Source organism: Hydra vulgaris, chromosome 04 (assembly GCF_038396675.1).
Source record: "Hydra vulgaris chromosome 04, alternate assembly HydraT2T_AEP".
Classification (NCBI taxonomy): domain Eukaryota; kingdom Metazoa; phylum Cnidaria; class Hydrozoa; order Anthoathecata; family Hydridae; genus Hydra; species Hydra vulgaris.
The window spans coordinates 24166272-24190928 of NC_088923.1; the positions used below are offsets into that span (position 1 = coordinate 24166272).

The following is a 24657-nucleotide window of genomic DNA, read 5'->3' on the forward strand; positions in this document are numbered from 1 at the left end:
AAACCAGCAGAAGCCGTTTAAATCACTTAAAAAGCACAGTTGGTATTTAAATGAAAGATTTGTGGTTATGTGTCTTGCTGATAAATGTTTACCTGTAGATCAGCTGCAAAAATTAGCTCTTAAATTAGCTCAAACAGCGAAGCCCACCAGTTATAAGATAGGGAAACTGAATTCCAAATTTTTAATAACAATGAAAAAAAATAATAAAAATATTGAAGATTTTATTGGTCCTGAAAGCTGGTTTTTATTTGATTTATTAAAAATGACATTACATGAGACAGAATGGCTTTAAATCAGTTCATCAAACTGGGAAAAATTTTCGGGTTATATTAGATTTAAAAATTATGCCACTGGTCTTTTTGTTGTAAATGATAGTGCAGAACATGCTATTAAACTTGGTCAAGACTTCATTGAAACTTTCAGAAACGAAGAAGATAGCCAAGCTAATTTATTAGTTATTGCAGATCATCGGCTAAAATTTCAGCAACAGAAAAAAAATCTTGGTTGAAAACTTTCAAATAATTTTTCTTTTAAAAATAAATGCAAATGTAAAAATATTTTTTATTTACAATACATAGGAAAAAAAATATATACGCTCCCTCCCCCTACTTCTCAAATATAAACATATATTTAAATGGGTAGGGCTGACCATTTACATCATCTTTTGCAATAAAACAAAACATAATCTAAAAATAGATATATTAGGCTGCAAAAATAACTTTTAAGATATCTTTAAAATATTTGTTAATGACCCTGCCCCTCCTATTATTTACAAAAATAATAAATTTTCTAATTTTCGAACTGCTGGGACCGACCGCAGGGGTATCCATTAAAAAAAAAATTACATTTTTTTAATACACATATCAAAAGGAACCAGAAAAAATATTATGGTATTTTTTTTGTTGACTTTGGTGTTTTATGCCCCACCCTACTGTATATACTGTTAAACAAGCAACAAAATTAAAAAAATTTATATTTGTAAACAATATTCACTGTATATAATGATAAACAACGGTAAAAAAGTGATATATGATGATTTTTGTGTTTTTGAGACATTGAGTTTTAGTAATGAAGCCTAAGATTATATTTTCCACACATTGATCTTGTATTCTTATGACATAACACATCTTCCTTGAATAGACTCAGTTGGTTCATTGCCCTGGCCATCAAATCAAACATCTGCTTGTAAATCTGCTTGTCGTACATCATTTGTTTTCAAAATGAAATGAATTCAATGTTTGAATTGATTTCATTAGGGCTATTGTAATTTTTTTTCTGAATTCTAGGTGAGTAATTTTGTCGTCATTAGGATGTATGGCAAGAACTAATGTTCCAGTTGCAACCAGAAATAAGTTTAACATATTAGACATCAATGGCCATCACCATTTTTTGGCTCAGATTATAGGCCTGTAGGATCCCTAAAATAATCCATCAAAAAAACTCCGCCAATTCCTTTGTTGTAAAGGTTTATTAGGTTTGGCCAATTTACTTCTGTATTACCTTTAGTTCTAACTCACCTTTTCAACTTGTGCACTGGTTTATGTGTAAAATAGTCGCTAGAAATGGTCAAAATACTATTGTCGTATCATTTTCAGACAAAGACTTCACCATTGCAACGATATTTACCTTTATTTTGCCTTTTTAGTTCTTTCTTAGGTATCATTACTTTTGAGGCACTATCTGTTTTCTATCTGTTCTATTTTCATGGACAGTTCCTGTAGCAATAAAACCCTCCTCTGAAAGTAATTTTATCAACTTTCCACCTGTGAAAAAATTATCAAAATATATTTTGGGAAATTTTTAACTAGATTTTTGCTTCACTACTTCTAGAAAATCTTGAACAATTTGCTGACCTAAAGGTCTCAGGTCTTCAAGTAGAATCTTTTCCAGTAAAAATTTGTAGTTTATATGGATATCCAACATTTCCACATAAAGCCCAAAGTTTGTATTTTAGCACTGTGGGTGTCAAAATATGGCACCATCAACTTATCTATGCTTAGTTTTTCATGAAATATTCCCCATTTACTTAGCTGTTCATTTAAGGTTTCATATAAAAACGACATACAAACTACATAGCTAACATCCTAATGTTCTCATATGAGAAAATTTTATTTAATCTAAATATTTTCCTATTTATAGCATGCATATTAATATGAGTAAATGATATGTTGTATTTACAACTGGGAATAATTATTTTTTGCTCAAAAATAAATTTTTTAAATTTTTGGAGTTGAGTTGCGAAGATTTAACTTGAGTGGTGCCAAAACTCAAAGATTTTGTGTTTTTAATAAATTTAAAAAATGTACTATTTTCATTCAAATGTTACCAAATTTGATATAAATAAGCTATCAACATTTAAATTAAAGATGATAATGTGTAATTATGGGAACACAAAATATAAATTAATTTGAATTTTATCTTTTTGCAGTGTTCTTAAATGGGAACATTAGGCTGAGAATACCTTGAACTGGTAATTCTAATACCAATTCTAACCTTTTTTTGTGATGTATGTACACTCCTTGTATATTTTCCCTTGTTGATGTATGTACATTCAATGCATGTTCTCTCTAAAAATATAAATATTGAATTGCATTCAGTACGTATTAACATCCAAATTCTTAATTTTATTGGCTTTTAGATAGCTTTAATTAATATTTAGCTATATATTATAAATTATGATTTATTTTAATATTTCAATTTTTTGAAGATAACTTTTCCCTCTGGTGCTTATGTCAAGTTTGATACAAATGGTTTTTTTGCTAATATTGAAATTCAAGTACCTTCTGATGACTTTCAAAATACAGAAGGTTTATGCGGGACTTTTGACAATAACCCAAACAATGATTTGAAACCCAAAGGTGGGCAAGAGAAAGTTACATATCAGGACTTTCAGAACAGTTGGAAGTATATGTTTTACTTTTTTTGTGTCATGGTTTATTTTTTGTTGTTGATTATTTTTGTTTAACAAAAATAAATTTTTCTTTAAAGACTATTACTTTTAAATTAATAAATGATAAAGTTAATAATTTTTTTTCTATTCTTTTTTATTTCTTATAATTGATTTTATAATACTATTGTAGATTAACATCTGCTGAAAGTTTGTTTTACTTTAAAGGAGGACCCCGCAAATGTACAGCAACACGCACCAAGACTTACTGTACATGTAGTGAACCACTTAATGGGTCTCAAAGAAAAGTCAAATGTGATTTTATAGGATATGTTGATCGTCCTAAATACGAAAGTGGAAATAAAGGCTGGAAAACTTTAGAATTTTTTGGTGAATTTTAAAAATTACAAATACAAATTTTTAAAGTTAAAATTACTAAAGTGTGTCATAGCATTAGACAATTTTTTGCTTTGTAAGTTCAGACTTATATGTTAAAATATTTTAGGTGCTGAACATTGTGGTCGTCGTAAACGCAGATCTATGGATGACAATGTAATTATACTTCCAGATGATGGTAATACAGGATTTTATGACTACAATCCTGTTCAAGTTTCTGGTAGAGTTCCCAATTTTCCAACAAAATCTGGTATCACTGAGATTATAGCAAAAGGTGTATGTAAAGACAAAATACGGAATTCAATTATTGGCAGGACCTGTATTGATTTCATTGGACCATCTTTTGTAACTGATAGTTATGAGCAACAGTGTGTAATTGATATTCAGGTAAGAATATAAGTAAGAGATCATAAACAAATCTAAGCTAAATTAAAATTCTCTTTCTGGGGTCTATTCTCAACTAAGTTTTACTTTTCAAAAATATATATATATAAGTATATAAAATAAAGTTGATTATAAGATATTATATTTTCAAAAATAATCAACTTTATCTAATTTATATTGCAGCTCACTTTTTTATCTTATTATTTTTTTAAACAATTTCTTATCTAAACCTTTTAATTTTATTTAATTTTATATAAAATATTTATATACCTAAATAATATTTATACATATGTAAAACATTTTGTAATACAGTTTTCTTTGTTTTCTCGCAAGCATCAAATGTCAACTAAAAAGTCTGGTTATTTCATATTTCATGTTTGTTTTTATCCATGATATCTATTTGTTTAGTTTATTATTATTATTATTATTGTTATTATTTGATTTATAATATAGACTAACATCTTTATAATATACTGGATTGTCATTCGGTAAAATATAAATTTTTACTCAAAACATATCAACCAAAATAAGATTATATTTATTAAGTTTTAATTTATGCAATTTAGACCAATATAATTTAGAACAATAAAGACTATTTGTTCCAGCCAAGAATAAGTCTATTAAATTGTTATACACTCTATAAGTTATACTATAATCCAAGCCACAAGTTAATTTTGCATTTTAATTTTTTATATAATATAAGTCTTTAAATGCTAATAATATCATATTTTTTTCCCACTCTGGTTTACCAAGTTGTATTATTTCGCTTCATTAAATTATAAATATTTGAATAACTAACTTTCTTGAATAAATCTTACTTATAGTACATAAAATTTTAGGTAACAGACAATGAAGTAGTAAGTATTGAGTCTGCTGTTAATAACCTGATGAGAGCTTGCGAAGAACTGACTTTAAGAAATTTATCATTTTGGATGACTGCTGATGGCAAAGTTGCTGGACCACCAACAAAAATTGCAGAAAATTTATGTCCTAATGAGTGTAATGGAAACGGAGCATGTCATAATGGCATATGTGTCTGTTATGCTGGTTTTATAACAGGAGACTGCTCTATGAAAGAAGGTTTGTTTGTATTGGTTATATTGTATTGTTTGTATTTGTAATTTTGCTATTAAGTTTATTAGTGTTGATTATTATTATTTGATAAGATAAAATGTTTTTAATATTTTAACAAAATATTTTTTCTTTATTAAACCCTAAACTCCTTTATCCTAAGAATTATTACAAAACCATATAGGACAACCACCTATTTTATTTGGAACACCAGTCTTCTGTGATATCCGAAGTCAAGATTGTATACGTACTCGTGTGATCGGAAAGGACTTTATTGATTCAAGTTCTCTTTCATGTAAAATGACAGAAGTTAAGGTAAAATATAATATTTTTTTAGCATAACTTTTTTATTGTATGTGATTTAGATTTTGAAAAACTTTTTAAAGAATTTGTTATTCTAAATCATGGCATTTGAGAAATACCTTGACAGCGCAATATCTTTAGACTGTATCACCTGACAGCGCAACATCTTTTGACTGTATTATTTGATTGCGCAATATCTTTTGACTGGAGGCTAATTCTATATAGCTAGATTTATACGGTAATGAGCTATTTGTGTTTTTAATCAACTGCGTTTAATTAAATTGGTCTAAACACACATTTTAAGTGATTGTGTACCATTTTTAACCTAGCAACAAGAAAATTTATGTTTCATCAATTATATAGGCATCCACTTATCAGTTTTTTAGTGATGAATTCGAAAAATAAATGATAAAGGCTTTCTTGAGGTAAATCTGATTATAAGTAAGTACACTGTTGTGTTATGAATTCATTTGCTTATATATTAAAAATCTTTTATATTTCATCTCGGAAAAGAATGTCCCACAGTGCCACCTACTGTCTTACCTAACATACCAGCTAGCTATCCTAGTGTACCTCCTAAACCCAGAAAAATAAAATTGTAATTATCTAGTATAAGAAATACAACATCAGATGAACTAGATAGCTCTAGAGAACATGATTTTTTTCGATTTGATAGCATAAAAGAGAGACTTTTGCATAGTAATGATCTTATTGTATACAACATCAATGGTAATCATGATATTGTTTACATTCAGTCGAAAGAGTTTGTATGTGGTATTACAAAGTAATTTAGTAATTTTTAATAGGAATTTAATAGAAAATTTTTTTTTTTTTGGATCATCTTGCAGCATTCACATTCATTCATTCTTGGTTGGTCTTTGATGAAATCATACATTACCTAAAGAAAAAAGATATTTGCCATAAAAAGAAATGGATTACTTGAACATATAGACTGTATGTCTCAGAAGAAAGTTTTCAGTTTTACTTACTCTCCTGATATAATTACTCATATGTTTATTTAATATTTTTAATGTATAATTTTTATGTATAATTAATATTTGGCTATATCCAGGTCTCTGTACAGTAGGGTGCATTGAAAAACAGAATTTTTTAAAAATTGTCTTGTAATTGCTTTAAATATATGCAATATAATAAAATGTCACTGGATTAACAAAAATTTTGAAAAAAAAATATTTTCAGAGGTGCAACAAGTCCCTTGAACATTTATAGAGCCCCTAATATTCTGGGAAAAAAATTCTCCAAAGTAGGTCAACCTGGTACTCAAAAGAAGTGAAATTTTATAAAAAGTTTGACAATAATAATTGTTTTATAAAAAAACAAAAACAAAAAATTATTGAAAAATTTGTAAAAATGCGCCTCTTTTATTTTTAGCTAAAAAAACCATAGTTATTATGCAATAAAATTCAAAATAATAATTTTACATGAAACAAATATTATTTTTGAACTTTTTATAAGATTTTGCTTCTTTTGAGTACCAGACATACTTTTGTAGAACTTTTTTTTCAAAAAATATTAGGGACCTTGTAAATGTTCAATTGATTTGGGGCACCTCTAAAAATATTTCTTATTCCAAAAATTTTTTAAATCCAGTGATGATTTATTATATCGCATATATTTAGAGCTATTACAAGACAGTTTTGAAAAATTTCTGTTTTTCAATGCACCCTACTGTATAGCCACATTTCTAATAACTATAAATTATCAAGTATTAGAACTTTGACAAGAATCACTTCGAAAGACAGTTCACTAGATGGAATTTTTAAAATAATTTACGATGAGTATTAAAAACACAATTTAAATGTTTGTTGCTTGTTGATAAATAAAGTTTAAGAAAAACTTTGGTGCAGAAATAAGGAAAACAATTTTTTGTTGTTTGATTATGTTCATGTAATGAAGTGTTTTCCTCATAATTGGTTAACTGAAGAAAACATGGAGTTAGTTTTTGAGTTTAATGGAAACAAACAAGTAGCAAAATGAAGTGATTTAATAAATATATTTTTGAGATGGATTTTTAAAACTTAGCAAATTAAATGAAATTTCATATTACCAAAACCAATTGAGACACAGAAAACTAGCACTTGTTTACAAGTTTTCTGTGTTGAAGTGATTGCTGCACTTAAAAATTATCCATGAAGTTATTGGCACAATCAAATATATTTCTATATTTGTGAAGTTTATGAAAAAGTTTGTAATATGAAGGGTGTTGGACTAGATGTTCTTTATAAAAATGAATACCATGCATTTATAAAATCACACACAGATAAAAGCCTGCTATTAATTGTAGCATAAATGGTTGTAAGGATAAAAAATTCAGGCCCAAAGCGTATAATAATCTTTAATCAGGAAACCTGACTACCAGCTAGCCTCAGAACCATAAAACTGAGTTTTAGAGCTGTACCTTCATTAGGAGATAATAAAATGAGTTGCCTAGTCATAAATACAGAAACACAAGCCAAACCCATGCATTAAGTCAGGAAGATCCAGCACTAAGTAGTATTAAGCAGTTTACAAAAGATACTTCTGAATAAGACTTTTTGGAGTACTTAGGAACAGTCACAGAAAAGGATGAGTGTTTTTCCTCAAATATCAGTTCTTTGTAATTCGCTCCCTTCAATTTAATGATGAGCCACACATGAATGAATTTTAATAGATGGTACAGGAGACAATAGCTTTCGAGAGCAGCACTCATTACAGTATTGTAGAAAAGAGAAAAACCAACATTATGATGATATGACAATGGTTAAAGGTTGGCTAAAAGAGAAAGGGCATCATTTGAAGATCCGCTCCAAGTATGGCAACAGTATTCCATACAAGGATGGATTTAAGATTTATAGAGATAAAGATTAGAATCCAGAATAAAAAAGTGGCGAGCACAATAAAGAGATGCAATCTTAGCCGATGCTTTACAAAGTTTATGAAGTTTAAGCAAAATTATTACTTTTGCTTTTATATATTGTTATGATTATGCTCAAAGAAAAAAAGGCTATGATTATACTAATATACAATTTTTTTATAAAAAAATGTGATGTCTTATATGCTTGTATGTTTGCTGCACGGAAAACATTTGCGATATGATTTTCGTAATTTAGAAAGAGTCCATAATTCAAGTACAAAGGTAATAAAAAATAGTTTTATAAGTTGAAATAACATTATAAAAGAAGATGAAAAATAACTTAATGTTACAAAAAAGAGTTTTAAAACACTAAGTATTTTTTCGATTTATGGTTGCTATATTTATATTTATTGATATTTTTTGATATTATTTGGTATTATATAGTAATATTTATTGATATATGTTAAAGTTAGTTGTGTTTTTTTTTTAATAAGTTTTTATAGATAAAATAGTTTGTTTTGATTTTATGACTAAATATGGCTTAATATGACTGTTTTTATATTATTTGTTTTTTTGCTTAAAACAAAACAGATGAAACGGTGTTGGTATTTTGCTTAAAAAACATGGATAAAATAGTGTTTGTTTTTAGAAAATAAAGTTAAATTTTTTTCAAGATGTTCATAATATTTTAAAGTTTATATGTTGTGTTATTTGTATTTTTTTTTCAATATGTCTATGTTTAAATGTTAGTATGTTGTTATTTGTAACCATTTTTGCATCTAATATTTAATGTAACCTTTCAAAAATTAACAAAATAATTTTTAAAAACAAGTTTTTTAATGCAAAGAAGTTAATTAACTTAAAAAGTTAAAACAAACCTTCTGTCTCATAGAGTTTCAGAAGGTTTTTTCAGAATTTTGGAAAATATAATTCATTTACAATAAAACAATAAGAACTTTCAAAAAGTAAATTATAAATTATAATAAAAACATTAAAAATTATTATAATTAAGCTTTTTTTCAAGGTTTCTGAAGCACCTTACAAAAAAACCATTAAAACATTTATCAACAAAGGACAGCTTCTTAGTTTTGCTGAAATAAGTTGTCTTCTGCCAACATTTCCTGTTAATATTGAATATTCCTCTAACAAACCAGGGAAACCTGTAGGAGGTTATGCAATCAGTATATCAAACAACAATCAAAATTTTAGTGACAACGAAACTTTATTTCTTGTATATGATTCCAAATGCATGAAATGCACAAACAAAGACATCAAATCATGTAAATGGAAGGTAAAGTATATTATTTTTTTAAATTTTTTAAAATTACTTGAAATTTTTATTTTACTTGATTAAGTAAAACATTTAAGTAAGTAAAAGTATTTTTTAGACATATTTGACAATTTTATGAATACACTGTATCGTTTTATTACTCGGTTAAAGCAAAAATGATTGGATGTTGAATTTGAGTTTTTTGAAACAATAGGCTGGGGGAATAAAAAAAAATTGCCAGGTGAATAAAAAAATGTAATTGTTCAGCTTTACGTGCCAGATGAATAAAAAAAGTAATTGGTCAGCTTTACGTGAATAAAAACTTTAGCAATTTTGCTTAAGCTTAAATGCTTAACTTTAAATGAATAAAAGATTGAGCAAAACTGCTGAAGTTTTTGGATATAGATTGCCTATAACCATAGTAACCATTTTTTACAAATTTGAATTATTTTCTTTTAGATAATTGTTACTAAAAATGGATAAATTATGAATTTATTGTAAAAAAGTTATTTAGTCCAAGCTGTTATTAACAGTTTTGATTTGTTCTTAATTGATGTTTGATCAAGATCATTGCATTATTATTTTTGTTGTGGTTGTTGTTGCTGTTGTTGTTGTTGTTGTTTAATTATATTAGTGATATAAAAATTATTGAAAAATTATTCACTCGTATATTCCTGTTATTTAAAATGTGTAATTTTTAAGGGGGGCTACTAAAGTTAAAGATCTTTTTCATCTTTTTTAATAGAATAGTTGCAACTCTTCTTCAACACTATGACTTTAAAACACAAATGAATGGTCACACAATAGGCTAAAGAAAAAGAATAATGAAAATAAATATAAAATATTTGCCCTAATAAATGTCTTTCATACATAGATAATGTCTGTCAAGCCCAAAACTTAGTTAATGTATTCATGTCATAAATTGAAGATGTATATACTCAAGGTCTGAAATGAAGTGCCACCAGAGGCTATGTGGGATTCCCACATGGGCTTTTCACTTTTTTATCTAAATATGTGCCATTTGGCACTTTTTAATCTAAATATGGGCCTTTTGGCAATTCTCACTCTTTTTGACATTCTGAAAAAAATCCACAAACATTTTTATATTTACTATATTAGTGTCTGCACAAATTCAATTTAATTAATAGAGTGAATTATTTTAGTATTTTGCATAATAGCTCTAACAAAATTGCTCTGAAAACAAAGTAGATATTTAAAGACGTGTAATGATTTTTTTTTTTTTTTTGGATTTTTAACAATTGTAAAGTTGAAAAAATAAATTCAATAATATTATAATACAAAATAAGTATCAGGTTCCTGTTTAGCATTTTTGTAACTTTTCAAAATTGATATAAACTTGTTTTATAATAAAACAATTAGTGTTTTTATAATAATTAGTTTCTAGTAATGCTATTTTTATTGTACATAAACAGTTTTTGTACATATGTAAATAAATAAATGGCAAATTTTGAAATGACATTTATTTGAAAGTATAATATATAAAAGTAATTTATATATAATAAAGTATTATATATAAATTAATGGGGCATTTATTTCTATTTGAAAGTGTTCTACAATCAATTATTTATTCCAGGACAGTCTTAACACAAAGCAGGGTTAATAAAGCAATTGCTCTGCAAATTTAAAAAAAATGTTTTACACAAACTTTCTATTATAAACTATATAAATATACATGAATAAAAAACAGCTATCCGTGTTGAAGACGGCATTGTTCATGGCTTACAGCTGCAAACATATTGACAATTTCATCTAAAGAGGTTTCCTCTTATATGTCCGCATTGTAGAAACATAGTAATGTATCTTGCATATGTTCCTGGGTCAATTTATTTAATTTTTTTTTTTTACATGTTTAAGAGTGGAAAATACTCACTCACACTCATCAATATCAATCAATGCTGTTCAATGAGGGGAATTTCGCAATAAATGTAATGAAGTTGTATGCATCTATTTCTTTATCAGTCTTACAAATCAGCATGTTTTGACATACAATTGAACACAATTTATTTAAATCTTCGCATCCCTTATCACTAAATCAAGCATGCATCTCTGTCAATATATTACTGAATATTAAAGAACACATTTCCTTAAATGCCAATTTTGGAAATGCATATAGCTGTTTCATATGGACGCTGCCATCGCTGTTTCGATATGCTTCCACTGAATGTTCTAAATCATTTTTCATCTCTAAGTTTTCAGAATCTAACTTCATGATACCATATATTTTTCATTGGAAACATATAAATACCTATAAATATAATAGTTAAAATGCAAATATTTTAAAATTATAATCTATATACCAAAATATTATTTTAACAAAGTAATGCAAAGTTAAATAATTATGAAATAATCAAACAAGATAATTTAAAATGTTTTGATATTAGTATTTTTACCTTAAAATATAAATCATCATGTATCCAGAAGTTTTTTTCTAGTTTCTTCCAATTTCAACAGGGATGCAGAGGTTAATTGATTTATGCTAGAATAATCGCTATCTTGAAACTGTATTATTGCCATTAACTCATCCACATGAGACATCATCTGGGAATATAAAATAGCTAAAATTATGCTTTCTTTCTGTAGAACTTATTAAAGCAGTGCAAATACAATTTCTTTGCACTGCTTTTTCACGTTTTCACATTAAAATCTGAGTCAGCAGCAATTAAGTCTAAAGTAGCAATTAATTGAGCAATTAGTCCATCGTTAAGTTGTTTCTCTGCATTTTCACTGTTAAATCTACCTATCGAACTACCTTGCCACTTATGCAGAAGGAACTTAGCCAGCTTTCTACTTCCACCTTGATTATGTTTGCTTCCGTTGACCTAATTTACAAACACTGCACATCTCTTGTAACCTGCGTTTACAAAGTTAAATAGGTTTTGAAACAAAGAGAACAGCTGCTAAGCAGAAGGATGATCAATGAGGTTGCAATAGTCAACATTGGCAAGGCTAAGATAATGAGAATGACACCACATGTGTTGATTCACATTTTGAGTAGCTTCATAAAAATGGTCAGCAAGCTTTGCCATCACTGACTCGCCATCGAAACAGTGAGCAATGCAATTTGCTTTCTAATTAAGGTTTGTTTTGTCCAACATATTAGATATGTCTGTAAATAATTGTGTTGCTCTTCCAAGAGTGATTTCACACTCATTTTTTTTCTACCCATCCATTAGTGAAAAACATCTTAACAATGCTATCGGTTTTGCTGAATAACAAAAGAAATTTTTCAGCAAAATATTAAGCAATGATGTGAACCCGCAATATAATACAATATTAAATATAAGGCTTTAATCAAATATAAAGCCACTACAATAGCAATATTATACTAGTAAAATGCAATACTAGAATTAATGATAGAATGCAATTAACTTTTATGGCTTGCTGAAGCGTCAAGTCTTAAACAACGGGAAATGACATCATGCTTTTAGAATGCACTATAAATACAACAGCCTACTCCACTTTTAAATTAGTCTAGGTCAAGCATCAAGTCTTAAATGACAGGAAATGACATCACGCTTTCAGAATGCGCTATAAATTTTTTGAATTAGCATAGGAATGATTCTCATAAATAAGAGAAATGCTAAACTAATAATTAATGTAGTCATTTGGGTATTTAGGTCTTTTAATGTTTTGCCCTACTCTTGAGAATGTGTTGCTCTGTGTTTCTATGGTAGCAAGGCTTTGATTATTAAACTGACTACTTCTAGTGCTTTGGTATCTTTGATACTATCCATTATCAAGTTCTCAAGTATACTAGGTTGGGTTGAAACTATTTCACTGGTTTCCTTTAATATATACCGCTCTCCATTTGACTGATTGCAGGTATCGGAAGTAAAGGTCCTTTGGTCTCTACTTTATTGCCTGGATCGCTGTTGGACCAGAATTGCATAATTACTATACTCTGCTGATGAGTCTACCTTGTGAAGTGGAGCAAGATCTTTGATTGATACTAGAGCAAGGTCTTTGGTTGATACAATTTTTCCACTTTTTAATTTGACCCGAGCGAAATAGGGAGTCTCTACCAGCTGGGCTTTGTCAGCAATGGATCACCCTTTTTTCTGATCTGTCATCTGTTAAGTATTGCAGAGTCCTGTTCTGTTATAGAGTCTGGTAGTACTATAGATGATCCTTGGAAGCTCATCATTCTCTAATGCGGTGTTTCATTGGTAGTGGTACACAGTCCTCTACTTTTCTTTTCCCAGATTTAACGTTTTTAGGGCTAGACTGACAGTTTTAAGTAAAGTCCGGTTTGTTCTTTCACATTGCCTATTGCTTTGTGTTTGGTAGGGAGTGGTTTTAGTTTTGATGACACTGTTTCTTTCAAGAAGTTGTTTGAGTTTAACGCTTTCAAACTGAGTTCCCTGATCAGTGTGTATTGAAGATGGTGAACCAAATAATGAGAAAAGGACTGAGGAGATGACATATAACAGTATCTGCAGTGATATCGTGACAAGGAAGGTCAAATGAATATCACGATTATTTGTAGAATACAATGAGAAGGTATTTGTTTGCTGCAGTGGATTGCAGGGGACCAACAAAATCCATGGATAAACGTTTCCACGGTCTTGTTACCTGAATAAGACAATCTTGTAAAGGTTTGTTAAAACGCAGTTTGAGTTCATTGCATGTTGTACACTGTTTAGTTAATTGCTTGAGTGATTGCTTCAGTGATCGAGTAAGGCAGATTTCGAGTTTTACAGTAATTTAACACTCTTTTTGTTCCCGGATGACATAGCTGAGCGTGGATATTGTGAAGTGTTTTCAAAGTACTTTGTATAGAACAACATCAGGAAAGGGCGTCAGCAGCAATATTTTCGTGTCCCAGTTTATATGAGATTGTATAGTTAATATCTGCCAGTTCCAAGCGCCACCGTCTAAGTTTTTTGTTTTTAATTTTTTTAGAGCTCTGTTTATTAAAGATGAGAGAAATGGATCTTTGGTTTGTGGTGATATTGATGTTTGGAACTGAGTTAATAAGGTGCCTCCATCTTCTTCAGCATTCCACTATAGCTGCAGCTTCTTTCTCAACAATCGCATGTTTCTTTTTGGCTTTCAATAGTTTCGTTGAGAAAAAAGCTATAGGCCTACCAAGCTGTAATAATGCTCCTCCTAGAGCTTTTTCGGAAGCATCTGTTTTTATAGTTAATGGAAGCTTAAAGTCAGGGGAGGCCAGGCAAGCCTCAGTGTGTTTATTTTTAGCTCCGTTTATTAACTTTTACTTTTTATCAACAAAAAAAATCAGTGAAAATCGGCCTTAAAAATTAGAAAATAATTATTTCAGTCACTGATAAAATCAAAATTTTTCAGTGTAAACAGGCTTTAAAAATCACCGACCAAGTGAATCTCGATTTTTTGAAATTCGACCAAGTGAATCTCGATTTATTGAAATTCACCTTTTAATTTATTTCTCACCAAGTATAAAACTTAAATCAACATACTAAATCCTATTGAAATTATTATAAAGCAACTGTTAGAAAATGCGCATTTGATTGCAAGCCACGCTAGATTTAAATAGTTTTATGCCTGTTTTGTAAAAAATATTAGTTTGAATTTATAAACTTTCGATATAAGTGTTTTTTATAAAAAATTTTTATGAAAAATACTTATATTGTAACAAAAAAATTTTTATGTTACAATATAAGTATTTTTCGTTTTTAAAAATCTTTATGTGATTTTTAAAAACGAAAAAAATTTAGTTTAGGTTTGTTGAATTTTTTTCTGCTAATTATTATCAAAATAAAGTTAATACAATGAAACCCTTTTCACGACTTTTTGAATTTTTTTTTATTACTGACCTCTTATAAATCATATATCTAATTTATTGCAAAGTTGACATCTAGTTTGGTTGTCTCACTTTATCTTGCTTGCCTTTTTTATTTTTCTTAATTCCATTCCCTACCTCTAAAATTCTTTTATTCGTCCTTGTATGGAATACTGTTAACACATTTGGGTTATTTCTTTAGTCAATGATTTCCTTTCTTTTTTTAAACAAGGTCCGTAAATGTATTGTAAATTTAGTTGGACCTGTTGTAGTCTCCGTCACATTATTGTAAGTTGCATCTCTTTTCTACAAATACTAATATAGATATTGCTTAAGTGAGTTTACATCTTGTTCTTTAACTAAGTTACATTTTTTTAATCTAACTGCCCATTAATTAATGGTGTCATTCTATTTGATTTTTATTTAAAAAATTGTTTTTATAAAATCGGTTTTTATTTGTTGTTAGAGCTTTTTACCTCATTTACAGATATTGCTTTGCATCCACGTATACTTTTTAGGTGAATATTTGTTTACAACCACTCCCTTTAAATTCTATGATATAAAAATAATAAAAAGTTGATCAAAATTGTCGAAATAATATTTTTTTTAAATATTTGGAAAAAAAAAATAATAATAAAACTTGCTGTTTTAATAATAAAATAATAAAACTTGCTGTGTGTTGATATCATTTAAAAAAAGAAAAAAAACCAAATCAAATTTTTCTGAATTTATTGATGGAAATGATATGCTAGTAATGGAAATACAAACTCTAAGAAATCCTCTTAAATAAAGTCTCTGTTTTTACAATAACAAAACAATGAAAACAAAAAAATTTTCCAATAAAATACTTAATGAACAATATTTTCTTAAATTTGATTGATAAGTGGATCCATGTCAATGCTTTATTTGTACATCCTGTATACTCATGTGCCAAATACAATGGGGTTGGGAATAAAAAAGGAGGGGTTGGGAATTTTAGTCAAGATCTAAAGCCAAAGGCATTTTAAAGAGGTGGGTTAGAATATTTCATAGAACACTCATAATGCAATTTAATTCAAGTGTGGCTTGCGTCATATTAACAGCTGAATTCAGACGTATTAAGCACGTGAGTGTAACACATCACTACAATATTGGTTGATGATCGAAATGTAGCCAATCTGATTTGCCAGGGAAGAAAAAAAGCTTAACAAGTAAAGATAGATTTGTGGCTAAATTGGATTTTGAACTGTTTTAAAAGTTCAAAGAGCTGATACAAAGTACTAAAAGACATTTTTTACTTGACTTCTTTATTGTTTTAACCATAACAACCAGAGTTGGAGATTGAACTCAATTTCATTGCAAAATTGTCAGGAGCTGTAAATTTAAGCTGTAAATTTTTTTAACGACTGAGTAGTCAATAACTGCCAAAATAATGCGGTGCTAATTTCTTTGCTTGGCAATATGTTAACCCATAATATTTTTAATGCTTTTAAAAGATGATTCAACACTCTCTTCTTGTCCTCAAATTAAAAAGTTAAACGACTTTATAATCAGTTGTGAACTGTAGCTTGGTCATGGGTTAGAATATATAAAATGAATAATATATTTTTATCATAACTTATGTATTAATATGTTGATTAGAGGTTAACTGTATTAATTATGTTAAGTTATGCTAGTTTGAATTTATTCTAGCTTTAACCCTCTAAATTATACCAATAATTGATCATGAACATGATGTTGCTGACGACTGATTAATTTGAAATATTGTATCTATATTTAGGTCAATAGCTGCAAAATTAATGAATACTGCTTTGTTGCAAATGAAACTAATCCTGAACAATGGTGTGAAGTTTGCAATCCAGTTTTAAGTCAGAATTCTTTTTCTAAAAGAATAGGTGAGGTTTCAAAAACAGGTGTTTAAATATTTTTCCACTATCATTGAGTTAACTGATTTATTAATTAAAAATATTGTACAAGAATCTTGGAAGATTTGTTTGTTACAAAATTTTGTTTTCATAAAATATTTATTATTAAATCTTATCAAATTTATCTAACAACTAATATTTTAAATATATTTAGTTCAATAATAACTTATTATTTGTTATTTTTTTAAAGATAACCTCGCTCCATCATTTGAAAAAGATACACCGAGGCTGTATGCGCTCAAAGGTCAACAATGGAGATTTGTGGTACCAGCTTTTGATCCTGAAAATTTCACTATGAGGTATGAATTTGAAGGTAAAAGTCATGGTATGAAAGTATCATCTATTGGAATCATAACTTGGAGCCCTGATAAAATAGGGAATTATTCTTTTGTGGTCAAAGTTACCGATCTTTGTGGCTTGTCCAGTTCTAGCCATTTTGAGGTTGAAATTATGGAATGTTTTTGTGAAGGTAAAATTAGTGGAGGTTGTGTTTGGCAAAAAGAACCTGGAAATATGAATTCCTCTGTGTGTCAGTGTCCAAGTGGATGTACTGGAGAAGGGTATGTTTCTACAAAAACCTTTTGGGATTATTTTCTTGACATTCCGAAAAAAATAAGGGAAGTCTTTCGAAAACCCCTTTAAGTTGTAATCATCGTTGTTTCGGGTGTGTTCTTATTGATTATTTTTGCATCAGCATATGTTTTATTATCTTTGAAGAAAAGCAACATTAAAGTTAATATTAATAACGTTTTTAACATAGTTGTTCTATCAAAAGATTATGAAAAGTTTACAGAAGTTTTTATGACCTATATCTATTATTTTGTATGTTTTTTATGCTGTTTATTATAATATGTAATTGCTATTCGTTATGTTTATTATGACTATTTTTGTTGCTTTCGGTGAACTGCAACATAATTTTAACTTTGTAATATATCCCGAGAGTTTTTATTTAGATCATCAAATCTTTTTTTGATTGTTAAAGTTTTGTTAAATTTTTTGAGGAGTGTTAGGGTTTTTTTTGGTAAGTTTTAGGTATGCCTAACTTTTATGAAAAAGAATGCGTAAATTACACGATTAAGTTTTTAATAATTTGATAAGAATAACTTTATAAAAAAAAGGTTAAAGCAAACCAAATCTTATCCTAAATCTAGTTTGAAAAGGACAATAAGAGGATAACAACTTGGTTGGGGTTAAATATATTTGATCAAATACAAATACGTTAATTCTAGATTTCCATATACCAAGTCAAATGCAAATATATGCAATCGGCATTTTCTAAATACAAAGACTTTTTTGAGACATGACTAATAAAATGGTAAATAGAAGAACAAAAACAGGTCCTCTAACAAAGATCTCTTAAGCACAAATTTTTAATTTAATTTAATGTTAAAAATGAAAGCAAAAACCAACTTATTGTTTTCTTCCCCCCAAAACAACAGATTATCCTAGTTTATGAAATCGCAAACACATTTCAATAAAATACAAACATTCAGTAATTTCTTAATCAATACAATACAAATACACCGATTTATTCAATCTTGTTATTGTCGTTTACAACCAATATTCTTAAAAATATAATAAATTAACTAAAGTAATGAAGTATTTATAATGTATTTATACTAACAATCTTTTTTATTATTTTTTTTTCTTCTTATATTTAGTATGATTAGTAACCAAACAACATAACAACCAAAAAAAGTACGACAACAAACCAGATATTTATATGTAAATGTGACCATAAATTTTTACAGATAGGGGCGATCGGAGAGTAAATAAACTTCCAGAAATTTCCTATCTTGTTAAAATTGGAAAAATGTTATCTATGGTCAATATATTGGTTGACGAACTCTTAGCTTTAAAACAGCTTGGTCGCTTAATTTTTGCGGGAAACTTTTCAGAAAATATTTTTCATATGACGTTTTCAACGTCATATGTAAAACACACAAAAATATTTAAGCATAACATTAGTTGCAGAGCAACATCAGCAGCACAAATGCTTATGTATTTAGAAATAGATAATTTTCGTCATTAACAGCCTCTATAGAATTGAAAAAATTTAATCTTTCACAGTGTATATATACAGGGTTGCCACTGAACCTGGAAAACTCATGGAATTTTTTCTTTTTTTAAAAAAATCAGGGAAATTTTTTTTCCCAATTCTGTAAAATAGTTATTTATCAAATTATTTACAATAGTTTAAACTAGTTAAAATTCATAATGTATATTATTAGTAATTTTTTATATAATTGTGCAATTTATTTTAAATTTGGTTTGGTTTAATCTCACAATGATGTTTAAGACTGTTGCCATACTTTTGAAAAATAAAATAAAAAATATCATCTCAAAATAACTTTATAAAAACATTGAAATACAAAATCTAGAAAGTGACATCCTTTTCTGATAACCCCCTTTTTTTCCCTTGTTTTTTTTTTCCCCTTTTTATCTTGACCACAACCCTATTTGCGTGATGTTATTTATGGATGGACCCTAAATAAAATAATATAAAAATGTATTATATTCAATTTTATAATTTGTATTATATTCAATTTTATAATTTTATCTATAAATATATAATATGGTTATAAGAAAAATGCATTTTTTTAGAGTTATAATAATAAATAAAATGGATCAAACATTTTTTTCAAATGATTGGCTTACTCACCCAGAGTATAAATAATGGCTTGTAAAGACTAATGACAATAAATTTGCTAGATGTAGCAGTTGCTGCAAAACCTTTAACTTGTAAAATATAGGAGTTCAGGCAGTTAAGATTCATAATGAAAGTAAAAAGCACCAAGTTAATGTTTTAGCTAAATCCAGAAGTCACTTTTTCAGACCTGTTGTAAAAAATTCCACTATTACATCAACAGTACCCCTGGCAGTCGGTCAATAAACTTTAGAACTTGTTGTTTCTTCTAATGAAGAAACAAGATCTGAAGTTGAATGGGCTCTTGCAACTGTCATGTATGGATTGTCAAACAATGCTCTTGCTAATATGAGCCAATTATTTACTAGTATGTTTCCAGATAGTAAAGTTGCAAAAGGACTAACATTAGGAAGATCAAAAACAGGGTATATGAATAATTTTGGGATAGCACCATATTCTAAATCGTTACTTCTTGAAACCATCAAAAGTTCACCATGTTATGTTGTCTCGTTTGATGAAAGTTTAAACAAAATTACACAAAATTGTCTTAAAGGTTTTAATAAAGAAATAGAATGTCTGGACTTATCAAAAATGATCCAAGTATCTTTGGATGGGCCTAATACAAATTGGAAGTTTTTTAAAGAACTTTTTATATACCGAAATGAGTGTGAATTAAATTTTTTATTTAACATTGGGAGTTATAGTTTGCATTCAATACACGGAGCTTTTAAGATCGGTTCTGAGTCTACATCATGAAATTTAAAAAGTATTCTTAAGGGAGCATATCAAATATTGCATGATACTCCTGATAGAATAGATTACTGTAGTAGTGGCACTGGGTCAAATCGCTATCCATTAAGTTTCTGTTCAACTAGATGGATTGAAGACCAAGTTGTTTCAGATCGTTTGATTGAAATATGGGACAACATAGTAAAATTAATTAGATTTTGGGAAAAATCGCCAAAGTCCAAACAGCCTTCTTCAAAAAGTTTTTTTAATGCTCAAAAAGCGTCGAATGATTCTAGTCGAATGATTCAAAAAGCGTCGAATGATTCAAAAAGCGTCGAATGCTCAAAAAGCGTCGAATGATTCAAGCGTCGATTTCTTGACTGATTCAAAATTACAAATTTTCAGTTAAGTTGCCAGCTTGTTCAAAACCTACTTGACACTCTATCAGACCGATCAACCAATGATTCCATGCATGTACAATGATCTTTGGGAATTGATAACAAATATTTTAACTTTATTCATTAAACCATCAGTAATTCAAAGTTGTAAAAAAGGTAGTGATTTAAAAAAATTAGATCTCTATAAAAAAGACTATTTGCTCTACAGGAAAGATGTTATTATAGGTTTTGCCGCTGAAGTTTCAATAAAAGAACTCTTAATGAAGTAAAACAGTTTAGTAATGAATGTGTTTTATTTCTCACAAAAACCATGGAAAATCTGTTGAAACGCATCCCGCTAGACTCTGCAATCATAGCAAATGCAAGTTGTTTTGAACCAATCGAACTCAAAGCATCATCAATCGAGTTTAATCAAAATAAACTAAAAAGGTTGTTACATTATCTTGTTAGTTTAAAGATTATATCTGCAACACAAAGTGATAAAGTCATGCTTCAGTATTCTATACCTTTAAGAAATGACATGAAAATAAATATAGAAAAATTTCTTAATTTTTTCTTAATAAAGAAAATACTCGTATAGATACCTTCTTTTTTCATGAACTGGATATAGCCAAACATAAGGAACTTTCTTATATTATCAAAATGATTTTAACTGTAAGTCATGGTCAAGCTTTTGTAGAAATGGGTTTCAGCATAAACAAATCAATTCTAAACGAAAATATTCAGTCAGACTCAATTGTTTCTTATCGCATTATTAGAGATCATATGAGTTCTCAAAAAGTTCAAGCTGACACTATAAATATCACAAATACATTATTGTTATCAGTTAAGTCAGCCAGACAACAGTACCAGATGAGTTTAGCAGATAAAATTAATTCAAGGAAAGAGTGTGAATCAAACCACCAAAGAGCAATCAGAAGTAGAAAAAGAAAAGACTACTTGTAACAGCATGTTGTATATTAAACAAAGATTTTATTCAATCTGTTGAAGATGCTGACAAAAATAATGATTTAACAATGCTTAAAAAAGTAACTGCTTTAAAAAGAAAATGTGATGAAACAGAAAAAGAATCAATGGAGTCAGATTCAATTTTAGAACTATTAAATGCAACGAAAAAAACTTATTGATTAAGTTTCTTATTAAAAACTGTTTTCTGTGTTCAATTTTAAAATTGATAAAAAATATTTGCATTGTTTCATTGTATTTAGTACATTTAGAATCTATTTAAATTATTCATATATAAAGATATCTATACATTTTTATAAATATATATATATATATATATATATATATATATATATATATATATATATATATATATATATATACATATATATGTATATATATATACATATATAAACATATATATATATTTATAAAAATATAAGTATATATATATATATATATATATATATATATATATATAGATTTATATATATATATAAATATAAATATACATATATATATATATATATATAGAGAGAGAGAGAGAGAGAGAGAGAGAGAGAGAGAGAGAGAGAGGGAATAACATGGAAAACTCAGGGAAAACGTAGGTAATATAAAAAGCTAAACTCAGGGAAAAACGTTATTTACTCAGGGAAAAACTTTTAAAATTATAGTGGCAACCCTGTATATATATATATATATATATATATATATATATATATATATATATATATATATATATATATATATATATATTAGGGTGGCCCTAAAAACAACTTTTTTGAAAAAAATCTGCTCCCACCCCTTAAATGTGTTCTATATAATACGAAAACACTAGGTTTAAATTTTTTTTGAAAAAAACATATTTATAGAGGTCCCCCAAGACCCTTTAATATTTAACGGGTCCCTAATATTTTAAAAAAAAAAGTTTCTCGAAAATAGGTCAACCTGGTACTCAAATGAAGCGAAATTATATAAAAATTTCAAAAATAACATTCATTTTGAAATAATATAGTTATTTTAGGTTTTACTACGTAAAAATCTTGTTTTTTAGCAAAAAATGAAATAAGTGAATTTTTCATGATAATTGTGATAAATAAGTTTAAACTTCAAATTTATTTTTAAAAATGAATATTATTTTTGAAATTTTTATATAATTGCGCTTCATTTGAGTACCAGGTTGACCTATTTTTGATAAACTTTTTTTTTAAAAATATTAGGGACCCGTTAAATATTAAAGGGTCTTGGGGGACCTCTATAAATATGTTTTTTTCAAAAAAAATTTAAACCTAGTGTTTTCGTATTATATAGAACACATTTAAGGGGTGGGAGCAGATTTTTTTCAAAAAAGTTGTTTTTAGGGCCACACTAATATATATATATTATATATGTTTATATATATATATATATATATATATATATATATATATATATATATATATATATATATATATATATATATATATATATATATATATATATATATATATATATATATATACATATATTTATATATAAACCTGTACCTTAAATATATTTAAGAAGTATGCTTCTATACTTTTCAGAAATTAAGTCAGTACTCTCGCTAGTATAATACCTCCATGATCAAACGCAAAATGAGAATGAGTGTTTTAATGGAACTATTTAGACATGCTGTCCCAAATCTACTTATTGTAGCAGAAAAGTGCTTACAATTGGTGTGTGTTCTGCCATCATAAGTTTCAATGATGGTATTGATTGTATTGGAAATGTTTTTGATTGTTTGAATATTCCACGTGAAAGTTTTTTTGAAAATAATGCATTAAAAGGTGGCCATAATAGAGCTTTAATTTAATGTAAATAGTCATTTGATATTTTAATTCATTGTAAATAGTCATTTGATATTTTAAAAATACAAAAAAAAGTTAAGAGGTCTAAGAATAGAGTTTATTTTCAAAAAAAGACATTACAGGATGCCAACCCTATAATTCTGGATCCCATTGAGTTAGTTTTGTTTTGTTTTATGTTAATAAATATTATCTAATCTTTAAAATTGTTTTTTCACAGAACGTGTTTTTTGTTGTTTTGGTTATACCGTTTACATAATCCTTCTAATCTTTACTAATACTTTATGAAACTTATTGAAATTTCCCACAAATGTTTGTTACTAATATAGCTACAAAATGAACCTCATTGAAGAGTCTCACTTATTCAGATTTGTACTAATGAAATTTTGAATAGACAAGTAAATTCACCAGTTCTAATGAAAGTGACTATATTTTCAAAAGTTTTGACAGTTTGAACGTGAAAGTGGCACAGATTGTAGTTTACATTGTTTTAAAACAACTATGTAAGTTTCAAAGTTTAACAGTTAACCTATGATAAATAGTCGAGTAAACGGTTTAGCCCCTTTTTGGGACCATTACTCACTTTTTTATTAGGAATAAAAATAAATAAATAAAAAGGTTATATTATTTTGTCTTAATTCAATCTATATTTGTAATTTATGTTAACTATATTTGTAATTAATGTATTTTAAGAAAATAATTCTCTATTTGTATTGAAGTACCTTGGCAAAGGGTAGATACTTTGGTAAGGGCTGGGCAAAAACCAGAAAATTTCAAAAAACCGGTTTTCGGTATTTTTAAATTGTAAAACCATATCACCGGTTTTACACCGGATTTTATTATAAAAACGAATTTTCATCATTGCCGTATAAATCAAATGAAAACTACAGGATTGATATACTGGAATTAGATCTGTAAACTAAAAGAAAGTTAATCATTCTTAAAATAAATTTTTTTTTTTTTTTTTTTCATAAATTATTAAACATTTATTTTTATCAATGTACATTAAAGTGGTCGTCTAGTAAAAAAATAAAAAATACAATTTGTTGGAAAGTTTATTTTATTTTTCAGCATAAAGAAGTTACATTTGTATTATATTAAAAAAAAAAAAAAAAAAATTATTTACGTTCTTTAATGCTGAATCAGCAAAAAAATGCTTAAAGCATCACTTTCTTTAAACAAAGAGTTCTAGTTATCTGTACCATCTTGTTATTATGATGTTTGGTTTGCATGCAGGATATAACACCTGTTCCATAAAATT

At 27.6% G+C, this 24657-nt stretch overlaps 1 protein-coding gene across 1 annotated transcript in view; it reads left to right on the top strand.

The window, feature by feature from the left end:
- LOC100199379 (von Willebrand factor D and EGF domain-containing protein) overlaps positions 1-17832 on the top strand; it is a 95524-nt gene extending 77692 nt beyond the window's left edge. Inside the window, exons 11-18 of the mRNA XM_065795843.1 lie at positions 2708-2904; positions 3081-3277; positions 3393-3670; positions 4507-4747; positions 4923-5053; positions 8920-9186; positions 16707-16821; positions 17042-17832. Of these exons, the coding sequence (XP_065651915.1) occupies positions 2708-2904; positions 3081-3277; positions 3393-3670; positions 4507-4747; positions 4923-5053; positions 8920-9186; positions 16707-16821; positions 17042-17493 (1878 nt within the window). The 3' untranslated portion in view covers positions 17494-17832. The remainder of the gene's footprint in view (positions 1-2707; positions 2905-3080; positions 3278-3392; positions 3671-4506; positions 4748-4922; positions 5054-8919; positions 9187-16706; positions 16822-17041) is intronic.
- The last annotated feature ends 6825 nt before the right edge of the window (positions 17833-24657 follow it).